The following is a 15,305-nucleotide window of genomic DNA, read 5'->3' as shown; positions in this document are numbered from 1 at the left end:
TACTTGAACTATGAAAATACACTTTATGACACTGTCAAGAAGCATTATGACCATCCTGTGTCACTTTACTTGAACTATGAAAATACACTTTATGACACTGTCAAGAATTATTATGACCATCCTGTGTCACTTTACTTGAACTATGAAAATACACTTTATGACACTGTCAAGAAGCATTATGACCATCCTGTGTCACTTTACTTGAACTATGAAAATACACTTTATGACACTGTCAAGAAGCATTATGACCATCATAATCATATAAACCAGATAGGCCTATCACATACTATACATTTACATTTTAGTCATTTAGCAGACGCTCTTATCCAGAACGACTTACAGTTAGTGAGTGCATACATTTTCTTACTGCCCCCCCGTGGGAAACGAACCCACAACCCTGGCGTTGCAAGCGCCATGCTCTACCAACTGAGCTGTACATGCCCTTATGTCAGTTATCAGTCAAAAAGAGGGTTTCTTGTCCTGCTCCTGAAATCTGCTCCTGCATTCATCCCAGTCATGAGCAACAGAGCATTAGGGTAGCTGCATGTCTGACATCATTTTGTGTGCAATTACAATTATAATTTAATATGGTAAATTTCAGAAATTTTTATATAACATAAACATACTGTTGACAAGTAGGCTATGGTGTAATGAAATGTTTTGCCTTGTGTGGTAGGTTTTGTGGCTTTGACACTCTTATGTAGGTGTCATAACCAGCCATAAAATAACTACTGTGGTAGGTTTTGTGGGTTTTGACACTCTTATGTAGGTGTCATAACCAGCCATAAAATAATGCATTATATGTCACAACAGGTCTAAATATGTGTCATGACAGTGTTATGATCATATTATGACAGGTTATGTCAGCTGTTATGGCATATGACATGGTTATAACGCTGGGTGACAAGTAAAGTGTTACCAAAGTTTAATATAGTGGGGGAAAAAAGTATTTAGTCAGCCACCAATTGTGCATGTTCTCCCACTTAAAAAGATGAGAGAGGCCTGTAATTTTCATCATAGGTACACGTCAACTATGACAGACAAAATGAGGGAAAAAAAATCCAGAAAATCACATTGTAGGATTTTTAATGAATTTATTTGCAAATTATGGTGGAAAATAAGTATTTGGTCAATAACAAAAGTTTCTCAATACTTTGTTATATACCCTTCGTTGGCAATGACACAGGTCAAACGTTTTCTGTAAGTCTTCACAAGGTTTTCACACACTGTTGCTGGTATTTTGGCCCATTCCTCCATGCAGATCTCCTCTAGAGCAGTGATGTTTTGGGGCTGTCGCTGGGCAACACAGACTTTCAACTCCCTCCAAAGATTTTCTATGGGGTTGAGATCTGGAGACTGGCTAGGCCACTCCAGGACCTTGAAATGCTTCTTACGAAGCCACTCCTTCGTTGCCTGGGCGGTGTGTTTGGGATCATTGTCATGCTGAAAGACCCAGCCACGTTTCATCTTCAATGCCCTTGCTGATGGAAGGAGGTTTTCACTCAAAATCTCACGATACATGGCCCCATTCATTCTTTCCTTTACACGGATCAGTCGTCCTGGTCCCTTTGCAGAAAAATAGCCCCAAAGCATGATGTTTCCACCCCCATGCTTCACAGTAGGTATGGTGTTCTTTGGATGCAACTCAGCATTCTTTGTCCTCCAAACACGACGAGTTGAGTTTTTACCAAAAAGTTCTATTTTGGTTTCATCTGACCATATGACATTCTCCCAATCCTCTTCTGGATCATCCAAATGCACTCTAGCAAACTTCAGACGGGCCTGGACATGTACTGGCTTAAGCAGGGGGACACGTCTGGCACTGCAGGATTTGAGTCCCTGGCGGCGTAGTGTGTTACTGATGGTAGGCTTTGTTACTTTGGTCCCAGCTCTCTGCAGGTCATTCACTAGGCCCCCCCGTGTGGTTCTGGGATTTTTGCTCACCGTTCTTGTGATCATTTTGACCCCACGGGGTGAGATCTTGCGTGGAGCCCCAGATCGAGGGAGATTATCAGTGGTCTTGTATGTCTTCCATTTCCTAATAATTGCTCCCACAGTTGATTTCTTCAAACCAAGCTGCTTACCTATTGCAGATTCAGTCTTCCCAGCCTGGTGCAGGTCTACAATTTTGTTTCTGGTGTCCTTTGACAGCTCTTTGGTCTTGGCCATAGTGGAGTTTGGAGTGTGACTGTTTGAGGTTGTGGACAGGTGTCTTTTATACTGATAACAAGCTCAAACAGGTGCCATTAATACAGGTAACGAGTGGAGGACAGAGGAGCCTCTTAAAGAAGAAGTTACAGGTCTGTGAGAGCCAGAAATCTTGATTGTTTGTAGGTGACCAAATACTTATTTTCCACCATAATTTGCAAATAAATTCATTAAAAATCCTACAATGTGATTTTCTGGAGAAAAAAAATCTCAATTTGTCTGTCATAGTTGACGTGTACCTATGATGAAAATTACAGGCCTCTCTCATCTTTTTAAGTGGGAGAACTTGCACAATTGGTGGCTGACTAAATACTTTTTTTCCCCACTGTATATTCAACTTCTCAAATACATACAGATTGTAACGTGTATGCTGGGAGTCGGGAAGCAGGTACAGGGAGTGAATTTAATCATAAATGAAACATGGAACGAAACAAGAAACATTAGTAGCGTACAGACATTAAATACAAACACAGAGTCAATACCGCCTAGGGAAGGAACCAAAGGGAGTGACAGATATAGGAGAGGTAATCAGGAAGGTGATTGAGTCCAGGTGTGCCTGATGATGATGTGCAGGTGCGCGTAATGATGAATCCCAGGACCGGTGACCTCGAACGCCGGAGAGGGAATATACGTGACACAGATTCAGTTTTCAAACTGAGTTCTTTAAATTTAGATTCAAAACCAGACAACATCCCGGTACTTTTCCAGCCAGGAAAGGTAGAGGAGAACAGATATAATCAAACATTCACTGTGGTAAACAGAAACTTCTGGCGGTTTCTGAAGCCAGAAGTTGTGGCAAGTTGAATTTATTTTCTTCCTATTCATTTGGCTCTAGCATTTGAACCGTTTTGGCTATGAGCTATTATGACCCCATTCCTGAAAGCTAAGACTCTCTGGAGCATGGATGTGCCTTCTGTTCCCCTCTATGATGATCACAGGCTGCGTTCGAAGAGAGTGTCACAAAAAAATTGGGCCCCCATAAGAATATAGTTCAAATTCCCTGTCTTGCTCTTGTGCCGGACTGGGTTCAAACCAGGTCTCCTGCATGTCACAAGACTGTGTTAGCCCACTTAGCTAAAGCCTATAGGTATGAGTTCAGGAAGTTCATGTAAAAGACGAAACGCTGCTTGCTTAATGAGTACCGCTTCCCCCAGATTCAGCTCATACCGAGACTCGAACTCAGGACCTCTGCATTGCAAACACAAGTGACCTAAACTATTCCAACCCACCACGCTGTTAAAAAAGGCCTTATTCAATTGCGCAAGGGGCGACACTTCAGGCTGAGGAGTGAGTTTCACAGCTCCCCATCTGCTACACTAATACAAGTCTTCAAGATCCAGCAAGGTTACTTGCGTGGTTTGGTGAACCATGCTTATGTGATGAGAACCTTGCCTGACCTGAAGACGTGTTACATTGAACAAAGATATAAAGCCAACATGCAACAATTTCAACGATTTTACTGAGTTACAGTTCATATAAGGAAATCAGTCAATTGAAATAAATGTATTAGGCCCTAGTCTATGGATTTCACATGACTGGGAATACAGATATGCATCTGTTGGTCACAGATACATTAACAAAAGGTAGGGGTGTGGATCAGAAAACCAGTCAGTATCTGGTGTGACCACCATTTGCCTCATGCAGCGCGACACATCTCCTTCGCATCTCCTTCACAAAAGTTGCATTGTCTGGTGTTGATTGTGGCCTGTGGAATGTTGTCCCACTCCTCTTCAATGGCTGTGCGAAGTTGCTGGATATTGGCGAGATCTGCCACACCTGTCAGGTGGATGGATTTTCTTGGCAAAGGAGAAATGCTCACTAACAGGGATGTAAACAAATTTGTGCACAACATTTGACAGAAATAAGCTATTTGTGCATATGGACAATTTCTGGAATCTTTTATTTCAGTTCATGAAACATGGGACCAACACTTTACATGTTGCATTTATGTTTTTGTTCAGTAAAGTTTGACGTGTTTGTTTGTGTTATACATTGTCTAGTTTCAAGCAGGGGCAGACTGGCCATCTAGCATTTCAGGCAAATGTCAGATAGGCTGGTCCATTTTTAGCCCAGTGGGCCTGTGTAACTTCTTCTTTTGCATAAGATTAGCAATATCTGGCTAATAATGTGGACCTCAAGGAAAATAATGGGCCATTGTGGGGGCCTGGAGGAAAATAATGGGCCGGTGTGGGGGCCTCAAGGAAAAGAATGCCAATTTTTGGTCAGAGTCCGCCCCTGGTTTAAAGTCTCCAGCAAGGGTAGTCATTATAAGGTTAACATATGACTGACTGGGTTAAGACTGTGTTAGCCTGTTGAGCTAAAACCTAGGCATTGGTCCTGTGACTTGGATGGGCCTCTTCAAGGAAGAGGTCAAAGGGGGTAACACTGGTGGTTCGGTGACCACGCTCGTGTGAGACCTGAACTTGTGTGAGACCTGAAAAGTTGCATTGTCTGGTGCACAGGAAGTCTCAGCCAAGGTTGCTCATCACATAGCCTCGTGAGCAGCCTGATCCTGCGAGCTTACATGAATGGTTAGCTACACGCAGTAATTACGAGGCTACTCATCACATGGATGGACCACCTCTGTTGCACTCTCATTAAATGGTGTGCACAAATCCTTCTGCTTCTGTTTGCCACAGAAAGTGTTGTTTTCCAGTAGGCCTGATTTCGAACCCAGTTAGTTATATTGGTGCTGTGATCTCTGCGTATGAGGTCAAAGGGGGGTGAAATGTAACCGAGGTGGTTCGATGAAAATTGCTGGAGACTTGAAGACTTGTGTTAGCTTCCTGAACAAATCCTATTAGCTTTATCTAAGTGGGCTAACCCAGTCAGTCACAAGAGCAAGATTAAATAGGGAGTGGAAAGGCTATCCTTAGAAGGGCTATTCAACTATATTCTTATGGGGGCCAAATTGCGTCGATTTGTGTCAATCCCTTCTAACGCAGCCTGTGATCATCATAGAGGGGAACAGAAGGCACGTCCATATTCTAGAGAATCTTAGCTTTCAGGAATGGGGTCATAATTGCTCATAGCCAAAGCGGTTAAAACGCTAGAGCCAAATTCATAGGAAGAAAATAAATTCAACATGCCACATAGGCTTCAGAAACCACCAAACGCTTCTGTTTACCACAGAGAGCGTTTGATTCTATCTGTTCTCCTATATCTTTCCTGGCTGGAAAAGTACCAGGATATACTCTTTGGTTTTGAATCTTAATTTAGAGAACTCAATTTGAAAACTGAATCTGAATGCATCTGAGAAGTTGAATATATTAAACTTTGATTAACTTGAAATCAAACTACCTGCCCTCCAGGACACCTACAGCACCCGATGTCACAGGAAGGCCAAAAAGATCCTCAAGGACATCAACCACCCGAGCCACGGCCTGTTCACCCCACTATCATCCAGAAGGCGAGGTCAGTACAGGTGCATCAAAGCTGGGACCGAGAGACTGAAAAACAGCTTCTATCTCAAGGCCATCAGACTGTTAAATAGCCATCACTAGCTGGCTTCCACCAGGTTACGCAACCCTGCACCTTAGAGGCTGCTGCCCTATATTCATAGACTTGGAATCACTGGCCACTTTAATCATGGAACACTAGTCACTTTAATTATGTTTACATACTGCTTTACTCATTTCATATGTAAAATCAGCAAAAAAAGAAACGTCCTCTCACTGTCAACTGTGTTTATTTTCAGCAAACTTAACATGTGTAAATATTTGTATGAGCATAACAAGATTCAACAACTGAGACATAAACTGAACAAGTTCCACAGACATGTGACTAACAGAAATTGAATAATGTGTCCCTGAACAAAGGGGGGGGGGGGGGGTCAAAATCAAAAGTAACAGTCAGTATCTGGTGTGGCCACCAGCTGCATTAAGTACTGCAGTGCATCTCCTCCTCATGGACTGCACCAGATTTGCAGGTTCTTGCTGTGAGATGTTACCCCACTCTTCCACCAAGGCACCTGCAAGTTCCCGGACATTTCTGGGGGGAATGGCCCTAGCCCTCACCCTCCGATTCAACAGGTCCCAGATGTGCTCAATGGGATTGAGATCCGGGCTCTTCGCTGGCCATGGCAGAACACTGACATTCCTGTCTTGCAGGAAATCACGCACAGAACGAGCAGTATGGCTGGTGGCATTGTCATGCTGGAGGGTCATGTCAGGATGAGCCTGCAGGAAGGGTACCACATGAGGGAGGAGGATGTCTTCCCTGTAACGCACAGCGTTGAGATTGCCTGCAATGACAACAAGCTCAGTCCGATGATGCTGTGACACACCGCCACAGACCATGACGGACCCTCCACCTCCAAATCGATCCCGCTCCAGAGTACAGGCCTCGGTGTAACGCTCATTCCTTCGACGATAAACGTGAATCCGACCATCACCCCTGGTGAGACAAAACCGTGACTCGTCAGTGAAGAGCACTTTTTGCCAGTCCTGTCTGGTCCAGCGACGGTGGGTTTGTGCCCATAGGCGACATTGTTGCCAGTGTAGCGACATTCAGGCCCTGTGTAGCTCAGTTGGTAGAGCATGGCGCTTGCAACGCCAGGGTTGTGGGTTCGATTCCCACGGGGAGGCAGTATGAAAAAATAATAATTATGCACTCACTAACTGTAACCGATCCTGTGCAGGTGTTGTTACACGTGGTCTGCCACTGCAAGGACAATCAGCTGTCCGTCCTGTCTCCCTGTAGCGCTGTCTTAGGCGTCTCACAGTACGGACATTGCAATTTATTGCCCTGGCCAAATCTGCAGTCCTCATGCCTCCTTGCAGCATGCCTAAGGAACGTTCACGCAGATGAGCAGGGACCCTGGGCATCTTTCTTTTGGTGTTTTTCAGAGTCAGTAGAAAGGCCTCTTTAGTGTCCTAAGTTTTCATAACTGTGACCTTAATTGCCTACCGTCTGTAAGTTGTTAGTGTCTTAACGACTGTTCCACAGGTGCATGTTCATTAATTGTTTATGGTTCATTGAACAAGCATAGGAAACAGTGTTTAAACCCTTTACAATGAAGATCTGTGAAGTAATTTGGATTTTTACGAATTATCTTTGAAAGACAGGGTCTTGAAAAGGGAAGTTCCTTTTTTTGCTGAGTTTATATACTGTATTCTATTCTACTGTATTTTAGTCAATGCCACTCCGACATTGCTCGATCTAATATTTATATATTTCTTAATTCCATTATTTTACTTTTAGATTTAGATTTGTGTGTATTGTTGTGAATTGTTAGATACTACTGCACTGTTGGAGCTATGAACACATGCATTTCACTACACCTGCAATAACATCTGCTAAATATGTGTATGTGACCAATAAAATGTTATTTGATTTGATTTTGAAATTATGTTTGTAAACTTGATACACAGACAATGAATACAATATCTACCATATTGAAACTGAATATATCAATATTGAATTTGAATATTCAATTAAGTTGAAATGTTATTTTAAAACTGAATGCAATGTGCATTCATTTCAGTTTCAAATTATGACATACAAGTTCAATTTATAAATTAAATGATTCAATTTGTGCATTAAACATAAAAAATATTAAATTCTAATTCAATTTCCTAATAGAAATGATAAATTATAAAATGTAAATACAAGTTCTGATTGCAGTGAAATCGATCCATACATGCTTTGTAGAGAATGCACAGCACACTAGTAACGTACACATACAGAGAACCGGCCAGGGCTCTCAGTAATAGCCAGACAGACGCGTATGCACATACTGTACATACTCAGCACATGTATGTAAACAGAGATGTCATGATTACAAACATGCTAACATGGGTCACATAGTTCACAGCCCCCAGCCCAAACATACAGTAAATCCCATAGTATTAGGAATTAGAACTCCATGTCCTATGGAAGAAAAGGGACTGCTCCTAAAGAACCCTCCCTAGCCCCTACAGAGAGATCAGGACACTCCTGGCTGAGAACATCCTAACACACACCCTGGATTATGCAAAACACTGTCAGTCAGTCAGGGAATGCCCAAATGCTGCATTCACAATACCTATAAAGCAATACAGTATAGGCCTATTGCTTTGTTGTATCTAATTGTCCTGAAGGATAAATCAAATTACTGTATATCGTATATTACAGTGTCTGTTGATATTTAGTGTCTGCAGACCACAGACCTATCAGAGCTAGTCAACATGTCAACCAACAAGGCTAAATGTACTACAGTACGACCCAGGAGAACAATGATCATTGTTTCTGAGTTGACTATGAACCGATGAACAGATGAGGCCTTACTGAACAAACAGTGCTACTGTATACAGCCCCCTCTCCCTGAGGAACTGTGACCACACTGGTGTTTAACTGTAGTGAACTATAAGTCATAATTACAATGCAGACTTTCACATAATTATAGGTCATATGCCTTCAGTGGACAAAATACAGACAGTAATGTTCATACAATCGCCTGCTCTTGAGAACAGATCTACAGTATGTCACCCCTGTGTTGCTTTATACTTTGGACACTCTCTGACATGTCATGTGATGGACTCCAGATCAGATATGTGACAATTGATTAAAGAATAAGGCCTAAAGGAAATATATATAAACATTAAAGGCTTGTCATTGATTAGAGGACTGTTGTTGCACTGTCCCATAGTTTCTGGTGGGGTTGCAAAAGTAACTTTCCCAAAACTCCCAGGTTTTCCAGAAATCCTGGTTGGACGAACCCTGGGCCTGTTGTTGCACTGTCTAATAGTTCCTGGAGTGTGTTTGGAGCAGTAGAGTTGAAGCAAGGCAGGAGACCCGTCTGAGACATGAGGTGCTTAGTGTTAACTACCCCTACCTGTGTCTAAGCCTCTGTCTGACCCCATGTCCACGTACATAACATATTCTCAGTGTGTGTGTGCATGCGTGTGCGTGTGTGTGACGTCGGCTTCACAGGAACAGACAATCCCACACGGATGTACTGCAAGCGGTTCACGTAAAGGTCTGCATATAAACATGTAATTACTGTGTTAACTAAGCTAAGGTTTTGCTGACCTGGGAATTCCATGAAGAAGAGGGTGTTAGTGTGAGAATGTGTGTAACAGGAGTGCGGTGAGGCTACTAGCTTGGTTATACCTATCCCATCTGATGCCTCTCTCTCTCTCTCTTTCTCAAACTCCTATGTCTGTTTTTACAAACACCAACTCGCAGTATGTAGTGAAAGTAGTGCTATCTGAATAAATAAGTATTTTTTCATTCTGATGTAGTTTAATCAGTAGAGGTATGAGTTTAATGGTGACCCCATACTCTCTGATGCGTGTCCTTGTGTGGGTAGAGCTACTGAGAAGAAAAATATATCCTTTCTCAATGAAACTACAAGTCCCACAAGTCTTATTCCCCCTGCTCTGAGCATATGCAGCGTTCATGTGCTAGTGGGAACTAGGAAACTTAGGAAACTCGTTGAGCTCAGAGTTTCCCACTTGTACCAGAATCAACCAATAGGGAGCTCTACAAAAATGACTCACCATATTTTTAACTCTGAGGTTCCGAGTTTCCGATAGCACGTGAATGCAGCAATACTCCTAGGTCCAGGCCATAAACCTTCCTCAGAGAAAGACACAGATAAATCCTCTTAGAACCCAGTGGGAGATTTAGAGCTTTTTTAGGGCTGTTTACAAAATATAATAGCATACAGTTGAATGGATTACCCAAACAATGACTGAACCAAACAATGACTGACCCAAACAATGACTGACCCAAACAATTAAGTGTCTCTATGAGAAACAACATACAGGCTAGGCCACTCCAGGACCTTAATGTGCTTCTTCTTGAGCCACTCCTTTGTTGCCTTGGCCGTGTGTTTTGGGTCATTGTCATGCTGGAATACCCATCCACGACCCATTTTCAATGCCCTGGCTGAGGGAAGGAGGTTCTCACGGTACATGGCCCCATCCATCGTCCCTTTGATGCGGTGAAGTTGTCCTGTCCCCTTAGCAGAAAAACACCCGCAAAGCATAATGTTTCCACCTCCATGTTTGACGGTGGCGATGGTGTTCTTGGGGTCATAGGCAGCATTCCTCCTCCTCCAAACACGGCGAATTGAGTTGATGCCAAAGAGCTCCATTTTGGTCTCATCTGACCACAACACTTTCACCCAGTTCTCCTCTGAATCATTCAGATGTTCGTTGGCAAACTAGATGGCCCTGTATATGTGCTTTCTTGAGCAGGGGGACCTTGCGGGCGCTGCAGGATTTCAGTCCTTCACGGCGTGGTGTGTTACCAATTGTTTTCTTGGTGACTATAGTCCCAGCTGCCTTGAGATCATTGACAAGATCCTCCCGTGTAGTTCTGGGCTGATTCCTTACCGTTCTCATGATCATTGCAACTCCACGAGGTGAGATCTTGCATGGAGCCCCAGGCCAAGGGAGATTGACAGTTATTTTGTGTTTCTTCCATTTGCGAATAATCGCACCAACTATTGTCACCTTCTCACCAAGCTGCTTGGTGATGGTCTTGTAGCCCATTCCAGCCTTGTGTAGGTCTACAATCTTGTCCCTGACATCCTTGGAGAGATCTTTGGTCTTGGCCATGGTGGAGAGTTTGGAATCTGATTGATTGATTGCTTCTGTGGACAGGTGTCTTTTATACAGGAAACAAACTGAGATTAGGAGCACTCCCTTTAAGAGTGTGCTCCTAATCTCAGCTCGTTACCTGTATAAAAGACACCTGGGAGCCAGAAATCTTTCTGATTGAGAGGGGGTCAAATACTTATTTCCCTCATTAAAATGCAAATCAATTTATAACATTTTTGACATGCGTTTTTCTGGATTTTTTTGTTGTTATTCTGTCTCTCACTGTTCAAATAAACCTACCATTCAAATTATAGACTGATCATTTCTTTGTTGTTGTGTGGCTGTGTGTGTGGCTCTTCAAGTTTCAATGTCACGTGCTCATGTACAGTGAAATGCATTTATTGAATGCTATAAACCCAACAATACAGTAATGAATATCAATGTAGTACTAAAAATAACATAAGGTAGAACAAAAACACACAATAAATAAAAATAAGAACACAAGAAGTAAGTAAGCTATATACAGGGTCAGTTACAAAACCACATTAACAGCGAGCAGGGATACTGGAGTGATAGAGGTAGTGTGTGTGTGTGTGTGTGTGTGTGTGTGTGTGCGTGTGTGTGTGTGAGAATATTGGGATACACAGGTACAATACTATACAGTGCCTTCAGAAAGTATTCTCACCCATTGACTTTTTCCACATTTTGTTGTGTTACAGCCTGAATTTAAAATGGATAAAATTTTGATTTTTTTGGTCACTGGCCTACCTACACACAATACCCCATAATGTCAAAGTGGAATTGTGTTCTTCGAAATGTTTACAAATTAATAAAAAATGAAAAGCTGAAATGTCTTGAGTCAATAATTAAGTATTCAACCCCTTTGTTATGGCAAGCGTAAAAAGGTTCAGGAGTAAAATTGTGCTTAACAAGTCACATAATAAATTGCATAATGTGTGCAATAATAGTGTTTAACATGATTTGTGAATGACTACCTCATCTCTGTACCCCACACATACAATTATCTGTAAGGTCCCTCAATCAAGCAGTGAATTTCAAACACAGATTCAACCACAAAGACCAGGGAGGTTTTCAAATGCCTCGCAAAGAATGGCACCGATTGGTAGATTTTTTTATTTATTTTTTAAGCAGACATTGAATATTACTTTGAGCATGTGAAGTTATTAATTACACTTTGGATGGTGTATCAATACATCTAATCACTACAGGCATCCTTCCTAACTCTGTTGCTGGAGATTAAGGAAAAACCTCAGGGATTTCACCATGAGGCCAATGGTGACTTTAAAACATTTACAGAGTTTAATGGCTGTGATAGGAGAAAACTGAGGATGGATCAACAACATTGTAGTCACTCCACAATATTAACCTAAATGACAGAGTGAAAAGAAGGAAGCCTGTACAGAATAAAAATATTCAAAAACATGCATCCTGTTTGCAACAAGGCACTAAAGTAATAATGCAAAAGAATGTGTCAAAGCAATGTAACTTTTTTTCCTGAATATAAAGTGTTATGTTTGGGGCAAATCCAATACAACACATTACTGAGTACCACACTCCATATTTTCAAGCATAGTGGTGGCTGAATCATGTTAAGGGCATGCTTGTAATCATTAAGAAATGGGGAGATTGTTTAGGATAAAAAATAAATGGAATGGCGCTAAGCACAGACAAAATCCTAGAGGAAAACCTGGTTCAGTCTGCTTTCCACCAGACATTGGGAGATTAATTCATCTTTCAGCAGGACAATAACCTAAAACACAAGGCCAAATCTATACTGGAGTTGCTTACCAAGAAGACAGTGAATGTTCCTGAGTTGCTGAGTTAAAGTTTTGACTTAAATCTACTTGAAAATCTATGGTAAGACCTGAAGAGTTGACAGAGCTTGAAGACCCACAGCTGTAATCGCAGCCAAAGGTGCTTCTACAAGTATTGACTCACGGGTGTGAATACTTATGTAAATTAGATATTTCTGTATTTAATTTTCAATAAATGTGCAAAAGTCTTCAACTACATATTTTCACTTTGTCATTATGGGGTATTGCTTGATGCTTGGCCTGGGAACTCATGTCCTTTCATTTCCCATCTTTGTCTCTCACACAATGAAGTTCAATCGTGAGGCTGAGCTACAGTGGAGTGGATTTACCATAAATATGCTTGAAATGAATGACAACAGAAACTAGCTATTCTTGATAGAGACAGAAATAATCAGGTAAACAATGCTAGTGACATTAGCATGATAGCCAGTTGTGTTGTGTGGCTGAGCTTGCTATAAATGCTGTCATTCTGCTAGAATTCTGTGAGAATGTTGTTTCTTAGCTATAAGACATAGCCTAACTGTTTACTTCAGTATACTGCAAGCGATTGAGAGGGATACACATGCTTCAGGGTGACTAAAATCCTCTTAAACGTTGTAAAGAGATGGGCTGGACCTAGCTAGGCCTCTGGACTCACTGGAGACAGAATGACTCAATTTAGTTATTGAGGCAATTGAGTCCAGCCCTGTTTAACTGTGGATACTAGATCCTATGAAGCAGGGAAGAAACTGCAACAGGATTCTGCTGTAACACATAGGAGTATGTCCACAAGATAGAGGCCATAGACTCTCTGAAAAAAGGCTAAAGCATTAGGGCAGAGCTGATCAAAAACAGCCAAACAACCTGGCTGCTGTTCTCTCCCATTTGAGAAGCCAGAGGCAGGGAAAACTTTCAGAGACAGAGCCAGCATGGGCCTGACTAGCTTAAATATAGTACTTACTGCCTTCACCACAACAATTTCCACTGTCACACCAAGAGCCTGTTGGGACTTGTGTAGGCTACTGCTGATAAATGTCATGCAGAGATGATAACTTTAACAAATATATTCAAATAGCACCCATATTTTCACAAATAACATGTTAACACACATTTCACATATATGTGTTTGTATACATCTGAAAACATCTGCCCTCTTGCCTAAAGTTAGTGTTCTGTCTTTTTGAATGTTGTCTTTTATCACACTAGGCCAACTTTGATGTTGTTATCAAAGTAGGCTAACACACTTCTAATATAACTTTGTGGTGTTTGTTTACCGCTTGAGTCAACAAGCAAACTTCTTGCATCCTTCAGAGATCATTCTGGGTGGCTATAAAGCGTTTAGGATTAGGTTATAACAACATCACAGCTGAATTTAATTAAAAACGTTCGAAACAAAGCAACATAGCACTGCCTGAATCGAATGGGAAACGTAGGCTACGTGCCTAATGTTCTCTTTGTTAGAAACAATGTATCCGTTAACGGTTACAATACACGCGCGCTTTGACAGTAAAATGGACACATTTGTATCAGTGGAATGTTGTGACCTCACTCTACCTCCTTCAGTTGGTCGAGTTCCTGCCGAACGGTCTCGAACTCGGTCTCCAACTCGTCATAACGCTGTTTGAGCTGTTGCTTCTCTTCGAGCACCGCCAGCCCGTATTCTGCCGCCTGGATCTTCTCGTGAGTCGTCTCGCTCAGCTCCCGGGATAGGCGCTCTAATTCCGCCCGAAACCACTGCGGCCCGGCCTCTGCCACCAGAGTCGCCTCGGGATATTCTTGTTCCTCCACAGACATCTTGGCCAGCCGGTTCCGCCAACAACAGCGATAACGGACCCAGCCCTTGAAGGAGCACAGGAAAAATCCTATAAAATAAATCAGTGCCTTCTGTATTTGAACTGCATGGCTGTGTTTTTGTCTGTCTCGTCGTGTCCTCCACTTTTTTTGATGTTAACAAAAAGTTCAGCTGTCTATCAGCCGGTACCGTTATAAGATAGTATTTTCAGCTCGTTCCATAGTCGATCCCTATCTGCCTCCCCCACCTACGTCATGCCACTAGAGGAAACGGACTAAACTGAGATCGTCGATTTGGAATACGGTGCGTTTCACGTCTACAATTGTGCGCCATGGGAGATGTAGTTTTACTGCCATTATGATTGGATGAAATAATACGCCCACTATTTAGCAAATCGACTTCAACTACCATGGTCCTTCGGGAGTTGATGCGCCTCATCGCTTAAACTCGGTCTATGTAAGAAACATAAGGGGAAACCATACTGTCAATGGTAACCCGTATTGGCCCACAGTCTATGGGAAACACTGATTATTTAACAAGAATGCTATCTAGGGATTTAAAAACTATACTGCAATACAGTTATGATGGTGTTATTACAAGTGCAATGTGGTTAATCTGTGTGTAGGCCCATATGTGCTTGCCTGACGACTCGCACTAAATTATTCTGCTGCTACTGTACTTACTAGAGAACTACTTCTCGGCATTGTTATATCATCATCAGAACATCATAGCATTAAAGAGCTCAGAGCAAAGAAGTAAGCATGAGTCATTTCCCACATGACTATCCTCATTTGAAATCAGGCCATAGAGCAAGATGATGATTTTAAGATTTTTATATTAAATATTTTGTTTGTTATATTTTTTATATATATATATATTTTAGTCATTTAGCAGACGCTCTTATCCAGAGCGACTTACAGGAGCAATTAGGGTTAAGTGCCTTGCTCAAGGGCACATCGGCTC

General features: G+C 41.9%; 1 protein-coding gene across 2 annotated transcripts in view; it reads right to left on the bottom strand.

Moving 5' to 3' along the window:
* The window catches only part of LOC311134244 (protein bicaudal D homolog 2-like), a 39,750-nt gene extending 25,176 nt beyond the window's left edge, over positions 1-14,574 (bottom strand). For both annotated transcript variants that reach the window (XM_084167864.1, XM_084167865.1), the window contains exon 1: positions 14,105-14,574. In XM_084167864.1, the coding sequence (XP_084023990.1) occupies positions 14,105-14,344 (240 nt within the window). In that variant the 5' untranslated portion in view covers positions 14,345-14,574. The remainder of the gene's footprint in view (positions 1-14,104) is intronic.
* Positions 14,575-15,305: the final 731 nt, after the last annotated feature.

The sequence above is a fragment of the Coregonus lavaretus genome (genome assembly GCF_964263955.1).
Source record: "Coregonus lavaretus genome assembly, chromosome: 8".
Taxonomy (NCBI): domain Eukaryota; kingdom Metazoa; phylum Chordata; class Actinopteri; order Salmoniformes; family Salmonidae; genus Coregonus; species Coregonus lavaretus.
Note: the sequence above shows the minus strand (reverse complement) of the source record. Positions and strands in the feature narration are given on the sequence as shown.